This window comes from Peromyscus californicus, unplaced genomic scaffold, assembly GCF_007827085.1.
Source record: "Peromyscus californicus insignis strain IS unplaced genomic scaffold, ASM782708v3 Scaffold_19__1_contigs__length_69161282, whole genome shotgun sequence".
Taxonomy (NCBI): domain Eukaryota; kingdom Metazoa; phylum Chordata; class Mammalia; order Rodentia; family Cricetidae; genus Peromyscus; species Peromyscus californicus.
The window spans coordinates 40,326,783-40,344,210 of record NW_026294491.1 but is presented as its reverse complement, the minus strand read 5'-3'; the positions used below and the strand labels follow the sequence as shown (position 1 = coordinate 40,344,210).

General features: G+C 42.6%; 1 protein-coding gene across 21 annotated transcripts in view; it reads left to right on the top strand.

Moving 5' to 3' along the window:
• Dst (dystonin) overlaps positions 1 to 17,428 on the top strand; it is a 437,229-nt gene that overhangs the window by 382,536 nt on the left and 37,265 nt on the right. For all 21 annotated transcript variants that reach the window (XM_052745196.1, XM_052745195.1, XM_052745215.1 and 18 more), the window contains 11 exons: positions 16 to 234; positions 4,005 to 4,208; positions 5,799 to 6,030; positions 7,060 to 7,286; positions 8,421 to 8,543; positions 8,672 to 8,773; positions 10,782 to 10,883; positions 12,345 to 12,518; positions 12,884 to 13,039; positions 14,858 to 15,055; positions 15,404 to 15,532. In XM_052745196.1, the coding sequence (XP_052601156.1) occupies positions 16 to 234; positions 4,005 to 4,208; positions 5,799 to 6,030; positions 7,060 to 7,286; positions 8,421 to 8,543; positions 8,672 to 8,773; positions 10,782 to 10,883; positions 12,345 to 12,518; positions 12,884 to 13,039; positions 14,858 to 15,055; positions 15,404 to 15,532 (1,866 nt within the window). The remainder of the gene's footprint in view (positions 1 to 15; positions 235 to 4,004; positions 4,209 to 5,798; positions 6,031 to 7,059; positions 7,287 to 8,420; positions 8,544 to 8,671; positions 8,774 to 10,781; positions 10,884 to 12,344; positions 12,519 to 12,883; positions 13,040 to 14,857; positions 15,056 to 15,403; positions 15,533 to 17,428) is intronic.

The window sequence follows — 17,428 nt, the reverse complement described above, 5'->3', positions numbered from 1 at the left end:
CATCTCGTTTTCTAGAAAAAACTGGATAAGATATTGAAGAACTATGATGCCATCTGCCAGATAAACTCAGAGAGGCACCTGCAGCTGGAGCGGGCACAGTCCCTCGTTAGCCAGTTCTGGGAGACGTACGAGGAACTCTGGCCGTGGCTGACAGAAACACAAAGAATCATCGCCCAGCTGCCTGCCCCAGCCCTGGAATATGAAACTCTGAGACGGCAGCAGGAAGAGCACCGGGTGAGAGCTGGAGAGAGAGCCATTAACCAGGGTAGTGGTGTTGATGGTGTGTGTAAAGAGCCGTTAGACACGTACAGAATCAGGGCGTTTTGATGATGATGATGATGATGATGATGTCTGCACTCCCTCACAGCTGGTGAGCTGCCACACACTGCATACATCACAACTTTCATACAGTAGTGTGTACTACAGCCTGTCTGGGTGGAAAAATAATACCATTTGAAAATGTTAGCAACATAAGCTTTTGAGGTGCTTTCAGTTACATATGTTGAATCGTGTTCCATGTACGTATGTTGAAAACGTTCTGTGCTTTATATGTAGTGACCAGAGCCATCAAAAATATTAAAAAATAGCCGGGCGGTGGTGGCGCACGCCTTTAATCCCAGGACTCGGGAGGCAGAGCCAGGCGGATCACTGTGAGTTCGAGGTCAGCCTGGTCTACAGAGCGAGTTCCAGGAAAGGCGCAAAACTACACAGAGAAACCCTGTCTCAAAAAACCAAAAAAAAAAAAAAAAAAAAATTAAAAAATAGAGTGGAGGTGTACAGAAGAGCCATTATACATACACAGCCATTGAGTTTGGAGGAAACGTACAAGGGCATGCATCTGTCGACACGGCAGTGTCACGAAAGCTATGAGACGGAAACTGGCTGAGGTATCAACACAGGTTGGTGGCTAGGAGGCATGGCCAGCGAGTCCATGCTAGGGCCATCACCACTTCCACTATGTAAGACAGTGACGAGGTGACCTAATCATATGAAGTGGAAGTGGAACTCTGGCATTATGAAACCATGCCTCTAGCTGTCACTTAACTTTTGATATCACTTGACACAAGAGTTTGGTTGAGAGAGGGTTCGAGTCTCAGGAAAAGATCTGGAGTTCTTCATGTTTGCGGGCTTGAGAACCCAGTTGTCCTTGATCTGTACACGATGAATTCAGAGACTGATCAGGAGAGGGCGGGAATCAACCCAGGATGTGCTACAACATCTTGTAGAAGATATGATGAACTTAGTACTTTTTTAGAGATTTGCTTACTTTTATTCTGTATATTTGGGTCTGTTGCCTGCACCACGTGTGTACGGCGCCCCAAGGCCAGAAGAGGGTATTGTATCCTCTGGTTCTGGAGTTCTAAACAGTTGTGAGCTGCCATGTGGGTGCTGAGAATCAAAACCAGGTCCTCACAATAGCAGCAAATGCTCTTATGCACAGACAGAGTCACTTCCCCGGCTCCTGCCCGTTGATCTTGTTCCTTTACCTCTTTAACACATGGGCATGGAAGACTGTCTGTAGCTGAAACACTTATTCAGATGAGAGCTTAGAAAAACAGTTTAAAGCCAAACTAAATTTTTGCAGTCTCATCTAAACCATTCAACTAGCAAAAGACTTACAAATGGTGTCGAATTGAATTCAGTTCCAGTATAAAGGTGTGTTGTCTCAGAATCCTGGTCGTTGTTCATTGAATGACTCAGTATAAAATGGACCATAAACATCTCTATCATAGGTGATTTAAATAACTGCTTTTAGAATAACACCTAATGGTAAGAAATGGTTAATTAGCTAAAATCTTAAAAATAGAGTGATTTTTCTCTTTTGCGTAATCTCTGAACTTGTAAAGCAAACATATGGTTATATATATCAAGGGAAAGACAAAGCTTTTATAGCCTTATATGTCTCCAAACTGTTCATACTGAATAGTTTTTTGCAGCCCTCAAAAAGCATTTCTTTTCTAAGTCCAAATCTACTGATTAGGGGGAAGACCTGTCTAGAAATGAAAACGGCCTCCAGAGGCTGTGTTATCAAGTGTTATAGGCCTGTAAGTCATGTGAGATTTCTCCAGCATCATGACCTCAAGAATTATTTGGTCACATGTGAGGCAAAGGCATGTGGTTTCCACACTCCCCACCCCTCACCCCTGAGAGAAGTTCTCCCTATGTAATCCAGACTGGCCTTAGATTCACCATCCTCCTGCCTCAGCCTCCTGACTGCTGGAATTACAGGTGTGTAATACCACATCCAGGCAAAGGCTGTTTGCTCGTACACACACACACACGTCCAAGTAGGCACCTAGTAAATGTTCTCTGGCCTGTCACAGGATGCCATATAAAAGGCTCATCGCACTGCCCCCAGGTTAAGTCACCTCAGCAGCACCACACAGACAAGCTGGCCAGGCAGTTCAAGAAACCTCAGCTGGGGCCTTGCATTTCCCTTGAGAGTCTTGGCTATTGAGTTTAGAGTTATTTTCCAAGCATTGCCTTCTGCAATACAAGAGTAGAACATACATGTAACTTCGTCAGCTCTCTTTACCGTGTGATTTCGTTTTGGCTGATGGAGCCATTACCACCTCCAGTCTGTGATTCAGCACAAGGAATATGGAATGAAAATAAGATCTAGACCAGAACACACATGAGGTAGATTGCCACTGTGGCTCGCCCATGCTCTCCCATGCAGCATGTTAGCTGAGACATACCACACACAGACTTTTATAATTGACTTTGTGTGTAGGAATATTTTCAGTAGGCTTTCAGAACAACTTCAAAGCAGCAAAACACCTGTACCTTGTCTCTAGACTGCCTTTCCTGAGTGTCAGCCCTCTCAGAAGCTCCTTCTAGAGGCTGTGCGCACACGGACTGGGGAAACACTAGGGAAGGACAAGGGCCTGCTGATGAGGGCCAAGTGGAAGCCCTCCACTTAGAGGCTGGCCTGAGAGACTCTTAAAGAAAGGGTTCCCGTGGGAATGGTTCTGGAGTGGCCCCAGGAAGCACTGCTCCTCAGAGGTCCCAGCTTTGTTCTGGCTCCCAGCACCTCAGCCGATTTACAGTTGTGACTCCACTTAAATTCAACAATTCACTTGAATTACACTGCTCTACTCCACAGTGTAAACAGCGGGTCTCTCTCAATTAAGCGACATTTCTTAGGATACACATTTTCTTTAACTATACCTTATAATAATGCTCAACATATGGTTGTGTGTTTGATAAATCCATTACATTTGAAACGTTTACAGTTTACAGTAACAAGCAGGGGGCTGGAGAGATGGCTTGGCTGTTAAGAGCACTTGCTGCTCCGAGAGAGATCTGGTTTACGTTCTCAGCACCCACATGGCAGCTCACCACCTTACCTGTAACTACACGTACACACACAAATAAATGTAATAAATTAACTAATGGAAATGAATTGATACATTTAGTGTCTGTATGTCATGTATATATGGAATAGTTTCTAATATACATACGTCATATAATGTAACATATATGAGCATCCATCTGATACTGGTTCACAGGTGTGTGAATGGAGTGCCTGTGGGCTCAGGTCACTGTCATACCTCTCTTGAGATTTTTAAAATCCTGGTATTGTGTCTTTCTTCCCCACTGACGGTCTTCCTAGTCTCGACGTCCCCTCCCCCAGTCATTTCCGTATGTATTACGAATGTGCAGAAAGTAGCACCCTAACCTAAGCCATGGCCCCGCCAAGGAGCTCAGACTCCTCTGCTGCAGCTGATGATGCTCTCGTGAAAATGGGCAGCTCTTGCTGTGGCGTGCACAGTCACCGTTTCCTTTAGTGCCGTTTCCTCTGTGTCCCGAAAGGCACGTGACTGGACAGTTGTCCGGTCCCGTGTTGGGGTTTCTCCTCCTTGCAGAGACGTGGATACGTGCCCTGCAGCGGGCAGAGCATTGTTTAGCGTTTCTTGTCAGCTGCATGCGTTGGAGGTGGGATCGGTTGTAACATGGAGGTGTGACTCTGAGATACTGAGAAGCTGTTTGGTTTATTATAGCAACTGCGAGAACTGATAGCCGAACACAAGCCTCACATAGATAAGATGAACAAGACCGGGCCGCAGTTACTGGAATTGAGCCCAAAGGAAGGCGTCTATATCCAAGAAAAGTATGTGGCAGCCGACACCCTTTACAGCCAAATTAAAGAAGATGTCAAAAAGCGAGCCGTGGTACTCGACGAAGCCATTTCCCAGTCAACTCAGGTAACCCTTTACACCAGGAAAATATTAATTTCTTCCCCACAGCCAAGCACACAAAGCATTTTCCTGGACCCTGTGATTGAATTTCATCTTCAGTGATGTATTGACTATATTGCCTCTGAGTATAGTGCCTTTTCTCTCAGAAATGGTGTTTGCTGGCAGCCAACGCTTGGGTTCCTCTGCCTGCCTCAGGGTACAATAAAAAAGAAATTTCAGCGAGTAGGAAACCTACCTGCAGCAATGGTCAGATGCTTGCTCCCATGTCCATCATAAGTGGAACACAGTCTTTGACATTGGGGAGAGAAAAGAAAGTATTTCAGTCATTATTAGTAAAATATTTCCAAGAAGGCATTTAGAGGAAGTCCTGAGCAATAAGCCAGATAAATAAAGATAAGAATATTAAGTAGGCAACAGTTTTTGTAAATAGCACTTTTTAAGAAATTGACTCTTTGAATACCTATAGGGTTTTGGTTTTTGTCATTAGATCCTGGCGTTGGGGGGTGGCATTTTCTGTCATCCTGTTGTGTGTTCTAGTGCCCCCTCTGATGCCACAGGAAATCACTCTGGTCAGAAGCAGCACAGGGGAGGAGTGGGTTTGTTTCATCTTCTACTTCCGGGTCACAGTCCCTCTTTGTGGGATGGCAGGGCAGGAGCTTAGCAGGACTGGAAACAGAACCCATGGAGGAACACGGCTTGGCGGCTACTCAGAGGCCCTGCTTAGCTAGCTTTCCTGCAGCCCTGCACCATCTGCTTGGGAATGGTGTCACACACAATGAACTGGGCCCTCCTTCATCAATTACCTATGAAGCCTGTCCTCCATAGACATGCCCACAGGCCATCTGATCTGGGAAGTCCCTCAAGTGAGACTTCCTTCTCAGATGACTCTAGGATGTGTCAGTTGACAGTTCAAACTACCTGGGACAGTGTTGGCTCACCCAACTTTGAGGCTAGTAGAGAATGTAACAGTAAACACGGTTTTATGACATTGTGGATGATGCTTTTACAAATATAAAATTAAAATTAATTGTTTCCTATCTCTAATTGTATTTTGGCCATGAATTAGATACAAACTTTGGATACAACCTTGGGCATATTTTTATTTTGTTTAATTTTACATTTTTTTTAATTCAAGAAATATATAACTCAAGGAATCCCTTGAATCTAATCAAAACCACCTATGAATTTTGCATACACTTGTATAATGTTTGAGGATTTCAAAATGATCTTTTTAAATGATCAGTTTTGACAGCCAAATGTGCATCTTACCACCACCACCACCACCCCAAAAAAAAAGTTGAAATGTAAAATTAGGCAACAGGTTAAAATTCATATTGCTGCCAAGGAACGATACTTAATGAATACATTCAATTATAGATGGGAAACTCGGTATTCTATTCATAAGTATGTCACACAGAAGTGCACAGAGGTCATGACCTTAGGCTTCATACACCAGCTGGATGTAACTTTGCATGGAATTGTTGGCAAAGGGTCTTTAGTCTTTAACTGAAGGAAATTTTACAGGAGACGTTACAATGACCCCATTGGGTTTTTTGTGTTTGTTTGTTTGTTTTTTGTTTTTGTTTTTGTTTTTAGTTTCATGACAAGATCAACCAGATCCTCGAGAGCCTGGAGCGTATCATGGAGCGTCTGAGGCAGCCACCGTCCATCTCCGCAGAGGTTGAAAAGATCAAGGAACAGATTGGTGAAAATAAGAGCGTGTCTGTGGACATGGAGAAGCTGCAGCCACTGTATGAGACGCTGAGGCAGCGGGGAGAGGAGATGATTGCCAGGTCTGAGGGCACCGAGAAAGACATATCTGCTAAAGGTAGTCATTCTGGAGTGATGGAGGAAACTCAGCTTTCCTTTATTTGGTTGGTTGGTTGGTTTGATTTTTTTTTTTTTTTTTTTTTTTTTTTTTTTTTTTTTGACATAGGGTCTCACCCTATGTAGCACTGACTGGCCTGGAACTCTCTATGTAGGCCAGACTGGCCTCAAACTTACAGAAACCCATCTGCCTCTACCTCCCAAGTGCTGGGATTGAGGGCACGCCACCTCACCCGGCCTCAACATGACTTTTAAAACAGCTCTAGATTTGTACGCTGTTCACTGCCCACGTGACTGCGTAACAGACTGCCAGGTCTCCGAAGAGTTTGCACGGCCGTGTGTCCCTGTACAAAAGTCCTTTGATGGCTTCCTCAGTTTGTGAGGTCACTTGGCTGAAGACAAAACGTGGTTATATGGAGACCATGTGTCCTCTGAGCCTCTTGGGCTCTCAGACCAAGTTAATGCTAATCAGCCAAGGCTGGGGATACAGTTTTAGTATCGTATCTAGCATGCCTACTCTATTCCATAACCACCAGAATGGTAACCATAGCCATCCATATTAGAGTTGTGCTCTGTGAGTCAAAGGAAGGGTGTGTAGACAGCAGAAATAAGAGTATTCCAGAGGCAAGTCAGAAGTACAAATCCTTGTCCTATTCCTGAGACTGAACAAGCAAATTCATCCTTGGAGAGCATAAGAAAATATGTCTTAGGTTAACTACTTACTGCCTTTGGGATTAAGGCCAGCTTCATGAACTTAAAACTTGGAAAACTTGGGTCTTCTTGAGCCCATGTAGCCTTAAGCATTGACTTTGGTAAGGAAAAGTCTTGATTCAGCCAGAGCAGACCCCTAGATTTTGCACTGTGATAGGTGTTGGCCCAGTGGTAACGCATAGACTACAGTTGGTGAAAACCGGGTCCCTGGTTCTGTGTATTCAGCAAATCAAGTAACTGCTCGCTGTATGAGCTCCAGTTTTGCTTTTGCTGAAAAGACGATAACCAGCATCTTTGCTGACATGGTTTTGCTGTGTAGCCGTGCAGGACAAGCTGGACCAAATGGTTTTCATTTGGGAAAACATACACATGCTGGTAGAAGAAAGGGAGGCCAGATTGCTGGATGTTATGGAACTGGCAGAGAAATTCTGGTGTGACCACATGTCATTGATTGTTACCACAAAAGACACTCAAGATTTCATCCGGGACCTGGAAGATCCCGGGATTGATCCCTCAGTAGTAAAACAGCAACAGGAAGCAGCAGAGGTAAGATAGCACCGATTCTGTACGTGACTGAAAAATTATGCCATTGAAATTTGTATTCGGTTCTGAACGTGGGATTCGCCGTGAGTACCAGAATATAATGGACATGCAGATTCCACCTGGAGATTGTTCTTAAGACCACTTCTCTGCATCCACACTGCTCATGCTTGACCCAGGCCCTCCCATGTAACCTGGAGCACAGGACGTCTGCCGTCGCCAGGCTCTGACCGTGTTCCTGTCTCTGTCCTGCTGCATAAGGCCCCTCAGATGCCCCCACTGTCCGCTGGGTAAAGAGCCCTGACTTGGCAGGGCAGGTGTGTGGCTTTGTACACACCAGATGGTCCCCGTGTGGCCATAGGCACCGTTCTGCTCTTCCTTCTCCTCTGTGCTCTTCTGAGTGTCCACGGTGCCTTACAGTCTTTCTCCTTACCTCAGCATGTCTTTTCTGCCACGGCTGTGATACACTTCAGGGTTTGGTTCGATTGTTACCCACCCCAGACACCTACTGTCTTGTGTGTTTACCTGAGCTACCTGCTGGGCTGTGGGTCCCTGGAGAAGGCTAGGCCGATATTTCCATGTCTAGTGTCTGGTTTAGGGCTTTATTCGTGCTTATTAAATATTCACTGCTGAGTGGGTGTGTTTAACCGTGACAGTGAAAAGCAAGGTAGGCCACCACTTCATTTCTTTTGTGCTATACCAGCAGCTGGCCAGGTGATAACTAAGGTGATGACATACAAGGAACTCCAGAGCTCGCTTATCATGAGTTTTCCAGCAGATACATCACTTTGCATAAAAATCTTTGTGCTCATATTTTACTGGTGTCTATTTTGAAAACATACAGGCAAACTAGCGGTGAAAAACAGTGTCTTTCGGTGCTTTACCGTATTTGGGGTATTTTTTAAACTTCTCTGGTATTTTGTCTTTATTAGTGAAGATTTGGCATTAGAGGGTATTATTTTCTCTAAAGTATTTTTTTTGTTTTCTTGTTGAGAAGATGACTATAGGAACTTGAGAAATGAGAGAAAATGAAATGATGCTGATTTCACCTAGGAATCCCTATGCCAGCTCTGTGTGATATCTTTTCTTGGATTTGGTTTGGTTTTACATGGTGTTCTGAGGCTCTGTTTTGAATTCTAGGCAATAAGAGAGGAATTTGATGGCCTGCAAGAGGAGCTAGACCTGGTCACCACACTGGGCTCTGAGCTGATCGCTGCCTGTGGGGACCCTGATAAGCCCATTGTCAAGAAAAGCATAGACGAGGTACTGATGACTTGTTTTCCACTTTCATAAGAATACCTTTCTCAAGACTTAGCAGCTAACATCTGTGTGTTACAAATAGTTTAAATTATAAATTTGACACTCAAAGGATTGGACCATTTGTTTTATAGTTAAATTCAGCCTGGGATTCTCTAAATAAAGCTTGGAAAGACCGGGTTGACAAACTGGAAGAGGCCATGCAGGCTGCCGTTCAGTACCAAGATGGATTGCAGGTAAGGTGGTTGCCACGTCCTCTCGTCTTAGCTGGAGACAGGAATCTTGCTTATTGATGTACATTGACGCTTTGGGACCATCCCAATCCTGTGACTCTATGTGTGGTTGCAGACAAATCTGTTCCTGTAATGCCACAGCTAGTTTGACTCAATCTTTTCAGAAGGTATTTCTTACCTATCAGACATACGGATTTATAAGCACATGTAAACATGGATTTGTGCACACGTCAGTGGTATTTACTTTGCAAAGAAGTAGTCTGATTTTTTTTTCTTTAAGTGAAAGTAAATATTCCCACACAGTATTTTTCAAAAACAGTTGAGCACCAGGCAGTGAAGTAACATGGAACAGAGTCTGAGTTCTCTTCTAAAGTGAAATAAAATGAAAGAAATAAACACGGGCTAAAAATACCACCAAGTTTAACTGAAGTCAGAATTAAGAGACCTGACGTGAAGCCAGTGTTTTCTCTGTGTACTAAAATAGATTTTTATTTTATTGGCTCATAACTGGGTGTATCAAGGTGCTTTCTTTCTTTTTTCCATATATGTGATTGTTAAAACAGTTGTTCCTTGCGTCTCTTCAAGGTTCTCATTCAGTTCATTAGCCAGATAGAAACTGTTCTTTTAATATTAGGGTTCTCTTGAGGCCAGCTCAGGGGAATTTCTTCCCTTCCTCCCTCCTTGTCCTATTTCCTAACAGGTTGGCAGGAGTTTAATCTCCCAGACTTCTTACCGCATGGAAAAACCTCTCTTAAGTATTTCCATAACACTTAAGTGAATATTATTTTTTGAAGCTCATATGAGAACATTTTTTCCTTTTTCATTATGCCGTTTCGCCCTATATTTGTAAAAATAAATGTCACCAGCCAGGCTTTATCTCAGCAGAAAGGGTTTTAAACTTTGGAAATGCATGAAATTTTTCGTGATATAAAACACCTTATTATAACTCCTGTACATGTGTATACACTTGCACACACACCCCACCCTAAGCAAAGTAACGATTTCTTGCTTAAATAACCAATGGCCAATGATAGCCACTTGGGGCTCCCATCTTTGTGTGTAAGGCTGCGTCAGAATGGCAAGTCTTCTGGGTAGCATTGTCTTCCATGGCTAGAGATGGTACTGCTACTATGTGAGGTCATTTGGGAGCCATGGGCAAGACACCGTGATTTGACACACACTCCTCACCAACAGCAAGAGACATAAGGTCCATCATAGGTCCTGTTGGTCATGAATGGCAACTTGGGTTACTAAATGGCTGTAGCTATAATTATAATGTGGTGCTAGGTACTCCATAAGGGTCAAGGCTTGATTAAAAGATAAGATGCATTTTCTTCCCAAGTTGCTGCTTAAGTAATTAGGTTTGGTTAATGGTTATATAAATATATCAGATAGTTTATAAGTTTTCTCTTCTTCCGTCATCTTCATTAAAATGTGAAATAATTTGGTTATACCTTTAATTCGGTTCATTACCTTTAAAAAAAAAAAATGTGTGCTTTGTAGAATGAGTAGAAACCTAGAAAGAATATACAAACTAGTGGACTCTGAAGTCTGTCTCAGTTCACGGTAATGATAGTCACATGTGTGTGCAGGATTTTAATGGTAACCTGAGTAGAATAGAAAGGTTAGGTGACCCGCAGTGACCTTCTTGGTTATTTGAATAAGTCGATACATTTGGATCTTCTCCTTTTAGGATCTTTTTATATAAGCAAATGGGAATTTTCACTTCTGTGACTGAATATATAAACTTTTTCAAATGAACTTTTCTCGGAAAGTGCTTGATAGTTTAAGAATAGGGTTCTTTGGCCAGCTTTGGTGCAGAATTGGAGGTGACATTTACTTGGCATTTGAAGAGCTGGCTTATATTAAAGCTTTTATTCAGGTGAACTATCTTAGTTTTATAAAGTAGGCGCCTTTTGTAATTTCTTCTAGTTATTGCCTTTCCCCATAACACCAGAACCACGGCCATTTCAGAGCTACTGTTATAACACAGGGGAAATGTATCTTTCAGGCAATATTTGACTGGGTTGATATCGCAGGCAATAAATTAGCCTCAATGACTCCAATTGGAACGGATCTTGAGACCGTCAAGCAACAGATTGAAGAGCTGAAGGTATGTTTGGGGCTCCTGGTTGGTATAGGCCTGCCTATATTTTTAAGTTACTGATCCACCAAATTTCTCACTTACATTTGTTCAATTTACATAATTAAAACATTATATATTGGCTTCAAAATTATATTATTTATTTCTATGCCATGTATTTATTTATTTGTTTGTGTGTTTGCACGCAAGTGTGCCACACATGTAAGGAGGACAGAGAACAGCTTGTGGTCGTCGGCTGCCCTCTCCTCCCACCACGTGGGTCCCGAGGATCAAGCTCAGGTCATCAGACTTGGTAGCAAATACCTTCTTCCCCACCGAGCTATTTCACAGGCCCTACAACTGTTTCAGAAGGATATCTACAGAAGTGTTTATTTTTAAAAACGAGAGATTGTTTTATTTTCATTAATCCTATTCTTTATAGAATGACAAATGAGCAAAAACGTGGGTGGGGAACAAGATTTGAAACTCACTCCGGAAGCTGTATACTTAAAAGCAACTATGCCTAGGATGTGATGTACAGCCCTTCAAATATCCCCATATCTTAAAAGGGTATGTGTGTGTAGAGGGGAGGGCCAAATTTGGATTGTGCTATTGAGATTTTTTTTTGTTTTTTCCAGACAGGGTTTCTCTGTGAAGCAGCCCTGGCTATCCAGGCTGGCCTCGAACTCACAGAGATCCGCCTGCCTCTGCCTCCCAAGTGCTGGGATTAAAGGCGTGCACCACCGCCACCTAGCACTATTGAGGCTTTTATGATGTGCTTTGTTATTCAGTAGTCCATTGTAATATTGATATATTACGCTAATATTAGCCATTAAGTAACATCAGAGATTCAAATAAATAGTTTCTATTGTTGAGAAAATGTTTGGTTGACAAAGCAAAGGTCATGAAGTGCTTGTCAGTCATACAGGAAAGACCAGGGAAAAGGGTGTTATTCTGAAGCCACTCGTGATGGCTCAGGTGTGTAGTCCCCCATACTTGTGAGGCTGAGTCGAGAAGATTGCCATGGGTTTGAGGCAAGCCTAAGCAAAATAGTGGTAAAGGGCCAACCAGAGCTACACTAGTTATTGCTAGTGGTAATAATAATAATTACAACTTATTTTGCATCAACAGTGAGACATAGAAATAATTATTAATGAATATAAAACAGCTGTAAAAACATAAAAACTATGAGGGAATGCATAGTGTGTGCTTTTTTTGAGAACAGGAATTACTAAATTTCTTAAAGTCATGTTTCATATACATTAATATAAAATCATATAAAATATTATAAGAAGTTTCTCCATGGGATTTTTTAAAGTTTATTGTACATAATAAAAATGAAACATCAAAATGATAACTTCATAAAACATTACATAAAGGAGAGAAACTCCTACCTCTTTTGTTTTCTGTAAGAAACGTGAAATTTAGAATATTTTGGTTTAAAGTTACTGATTTTTTTTTCAAATGTTTCTTGTTTTTTTTTTTTTATAGCAATTTAAGTCAGAGGCTTATCAACAGCAGATAGAAATGGAAAGGCTGAACCATCAAGCAGAACTTTTGCTGAAGAAAGTGACAGAGGAGGTTGACAAGCACACTGTTCAAGACCCGTTGATGGAGCTGAAACTGATATGGGATAGCCTGGATGAACGAATCGTGAGCAGACAGGTAAAGGGCAAGACTTGTGTCCAGACCTTACACGGACACTCTCAGACAGTAATGTAAAACACCCACTAAAAGTGAAATTAGCAGTTAGTATCAATAACCTTAGAGGCATCTGAATTTTCTTATTAAAATTGTTGGCACCATATTTAACCACAAGTGTGTGTGTGTGTCTGTGTCTGTGTGTGTCTGTGTGTGTGTGTGTGTGGTATCTCAAACTAGAGTTGTTGACTGATAGGACTGGATTCATGAGCCGTGAGGATGGACTTGGACAGCATTCAACAGTTGGTGATGTGCCCTTGTTTTGTAAGGGCACATCATTCATGACGGCAGAGTCTAAGTGGATTTTCTTCTTCTCTGCTTCTTGGCAGCACAAGCTGGAGGGTGCCCTCTTGGCGCTGGGTCAGTTCCAGCATGCCCTGGATGAGCTCCTGGCATGGATGACGCACACAAAGGGCTTGTTGAGTGAGCAGAAACCTGTTGGAGGAGACCCGAAAGCCATTGAAATTGAACTTGCCAAGCATCATGTACGTACTGTTAACCGCCTGTTTTTGTTATGTTTGAGTTTTTTCAAGTTTACGATTTTAACTGAGATTATTTGGCATTAAATTGCTTGACATGTGCTGCCTAAGAGAGTACAATGAAAATATTTAATCACTGTGTGGGACAACAGTTATCAAATGTAGCAAGGCTATGTTGTGATAGGGCTGCGTGGCAAACAGCAAAGATTTAAGTCCCTCATTATGCCTGTCACTGAGTTAACTTCCCATATTTTTTAAGGTGAGGAATAGCCTAAAAACTTCCAGGCTGAAAATGCTGTTGTTCTACCGTGGCCTTTAATGCCTCTGGTCCCTGACCAACAGTGGCCTGCCAGAAGGACTCTTCATAAAAACACAGTATGTTTGCTCTCATGGTGTGAGTGTATAGAAGCTTTTACGTCGTAGGAAATCTGGCAATTGTCGTAAAAGTTGCCTACATCAGTGGTCAGAACTGTGTGTAACGGGGGTGGGAACTAAGACACCCAATCCAGTTATTTAATCAGGAGATCTGTGGGAACCTTGGCACTCTGTTCGTCTGACTGGTTAGACATAGCGCTTTGGCCTGTTTGCCCTTCGTTTTTGAAAGATCGATATGTAGTGACTAGGGATTGCCCAAACCAACGCTGACAGAAACTTTCTACCCTCTGCTTGGGGTCTCTCCCTGCCTCTGAGCATTAGAGGAAGGAATCTTGTACAATTGTCCAGTAAACGTCGACACTGGCAGTGTTTAACTCTCGGGCCTTGAGGAAGTGTTTCCTGATGTTACCATGTCAAAGTGCGTGCTTTCTAGAATGTGACTCCTCATTCAGTTGGGCTTGTGCCTTTGGAAAACACTGACTCATCGGATACCTCAGAAACGGATTGAATAGTCAGAAAGGCAGTATTCCAGGGGCTGTCTCCCTTATCTGGAAAGCCTCCCGGGTCTGGACTCCCCTCCAGATGTATGATGTCTTGCATAGGATAAGAGATGACATTCTTTTCTTTATTACTGCCAAGCATACATCAGTGAGTGGTAGGGAAGGGCTCTAATGACCTCCTAACTAACATAAGGGAAAGGACTCCTTTCAAATTAGTAGTTCTAGCCTCCCTTCAATGAGAGAATAAAGGAATATATTTCTTCTTTCAAAACAGTTATTATGAAATATATGTCTTAAGTATGTGATAATTTTATATTTGGAAAATGAATATATGGGAGTAAAAATATCCCTTAAAACATTAAAATTAAATTAAAATGGACTTGAATCACTGAAAATGTTTTAATCATCTAATTATAATCGCTACGAAAGTATGTAGTGCATCAATGACAAGGTCATTCTAGTGAGTGACACACAGCGTTTGTACAGTCTCTGTGGGGCTGCTGGGGTATCTAACTAAAGGTCCGTCTGTCTAGGAAGCCCCAAAGTTGAAGGAAAGGAAGTCTGTCACTTTAAAACTTGCTATTGAAACTTTGTTATGAGGTTTTTGTTTCAGACTGTTTCACAACCAGAAGATAAAGCAAGTCCGATGGACTAGAGGTGTGGTTCAGTTGGTAGGGTCCTTACCTAGTATGCGTGAAGAGTAGATTTGATCCCTCGGCGGTGCCTCAAACTCAATGTGGTATTCCACGCCTGTATTCCCCGCACTTGGGAGGTGGAAAAAGGGTTAGAAGTCCGAAGTCATCCTTTGCTATGTGTTGAGTTCAAGGTTTGATTGGGATACACGAGACCCTCTCCCCACCCCACCCCACACCCTAAAAAGAAAAAGGAAAGCAAGCATTATAAGTACCGTTACTGTGCTTCCAGCTAACGATCCTGTTAACATTTACAGGTGCTCCAAAACGACGTGTTAGCCCACCAGTCCACCGTGGAAGCAGTCAACAAAGCAGGAAATGATCTCATTGCGTCGAGTGCGGGAGAAGAAGCAAGCAACCTCCAGTACAAGCTCAAAATTTTAAATCAACGCTGGCAGGATATTTTGGAAAAAACCGATCGAAGGAAGCAGCAGTTGGATAGTGCCTTGCGCCAGGTGAATGAAGAGAATGAGCCCTGGGCTCGTTCTGGTGCTCAAGTCCAAAGTCTTGTGGACCTGCTTCGTTAATTCACAGATGGGGCTTTCATGTTGATACTTTAAAGAGAGGAATAAAACTAAGTGGGATAAAGAATAGAGCCGATAAGAAGATACCGCTCCAGTTCTTAGCATAATACTCTTTTAGGTCCTGAGCTTCCTTGTTGGAGTGCTCAGGTCGTGAGCCTCTGGTCCTGGTACCTGGCTTTCTTACTCCATACAGAGAGAGGCTTAGCAGGCTGGGGCCATTTTGACCTTGTGATAGTGATAGTTCTTGTGACACAAACTTAAAACTGCCAATCACTGCAGGCCAAAGGGTTCCATGGTGAGATTGAAGATTTGCAACAGTGGCTGACTGACACAGAGCGCCATCTCTTGGCATCCAAACCCCTGGGAGGCTTGCCAGAAACAGCCAAGGAGCAGCTTAACGCACATATGGTATGTACAGTATTTTCTACAGCTCTCTTCCTGGTAATACATGAATAGTAACGGAAGAAGATACGGTTAAAAGATTAGGTTTTGTGGCAGAAATCACTTGTGTGTAAATGCCAGAAACAGCACTGTTTAGCAGTAAAAAAAAAAGTTTTAAAAAAGTCTAGCAGTTTTGAGTAGCACACACTCACTTTCTCTCTCTCTCTCTCTCTCTCTCTCTCTCTCTCTCTCTCTCTCTCTCTCTCACACACACACACACACACACACACACACACACACACACACACACACACCCCAAGTTATAAGCAGTATGAAGAGACATCTCTAAAATGATCAGACTAGACTTGGCATATGCCTGTGACCCTATGGTTTGGTTTTGCTCCTTGCGACTGGGCGAGACCCATTTGCTAGATGACAAAGCCCTTGTCTTGCCTACTGATTCGTAACCTAAGATTGCTCATCTTTGTGAAACCATGAGTGACTTTCAATAGCTCAGCTAACTCAAGTAATTCATTGCTTCCCTGAAAATGCTTACAGAGCTTTCACACAGTTCATAACTTATTAACTAATTAATAATTAATCCTATCTTCAGAGTGTTACAGTTAAAAAAAATAAGCACTTGAAAGCAGAGAGCTCATCTTAAGAACTTTCAGAAAACTGCTGTGTATAAAATACTTAGTCTGGGTAGGATATACAAAATGAACTCCGTATCACCACCCTATATGATTCCCTCGACTACAATCTGAAGAAGGCCTAGAAAGATAAGCCAGCAGTAAAGACTGTTTGCCGTTCTCTCAGGGTTCATGTCTCAGCACCTGCATGACCGCTCACAACCACCTGTAGCCCTAGTTCCGGGCTTTCAGATATCACCTTCTGGCCTCCTCAGCCGCCTGCGCTCACGTGGTGCACGTGCACCCACACGTGGACACGTAAATTTAAAAATTAAGCTGGGCACGGTGGCACACGCTTTTAATCCCAGCACTAGGGAGGAAGAGGCAGGAGGATATCTATGAGTTCAAGGCCAGCCAGCCTGGTCTACAACAGAGAAATTCTGTCTCGAAAAACCAAGTAAATAAATAAATAAGCGATCTTTCCTGGCAGGTGCTGAAGCTGCAGTGCCGTGGCAGTAGTTTTCTTTCCTTCTGGCTGTGCTAGCAGTGAAGATGAGAAAATGTGGAGTAGCCACATCCTGGGGCTGCTTCGGGATGTGATGCTCCTGTAAAAATGAAACTGTCAACGTGTTCAGGGACGAAGGAATATGAAAACGTAGTTAGTGAGCATTGTAACTATACTCAGATCACTAAATAGTCTACTTCAAATGGTTAATTTTATAAAACTAGCTCGATTTTTAAAAAAAATCCTAAGCTGAAAATATCAGTAAGATGTGGAGTGTGTAACTTTCTATGAGAACTGTGATTCAACCCACGTTATAATTCAATCAGTGTGCTGAAAATTGAGTTCTTTAATTTTTAACGAATTATAACTATTGCTTCATTGGTTTTATACTTCGAATTTTAGCAGTATTTTCCTGTATTCACCATAGAGGATATACACAACATTCTAATCGGCAACTTTTAAGAATTTATAAATGAAAATGGTATCTCAAACGTGGCTCCAGTAATCTGGGAATCTTTATATCAACGTGCGCATCTTTCTGTACTGACTCTTTTTTTCTGTCCATTACATGTTTCCCGAGTACAGGATTAGACTGTACCAGTAACTTTTTTTTCAGTTGTTATATCATGGCAAAAAGGACACAGAAGTTTGCCCCCGTTTCCAGAGGAGGAAATACTCAGAGAAGTGAAATTGCTGGCCCAGCATCTCGGATCTCACTTGTTAGTGTGCAGCAAGACCCCTCTTGACAGCATGCCAGTCATTGCTTGAGGCCTCAGCACGCAGCAT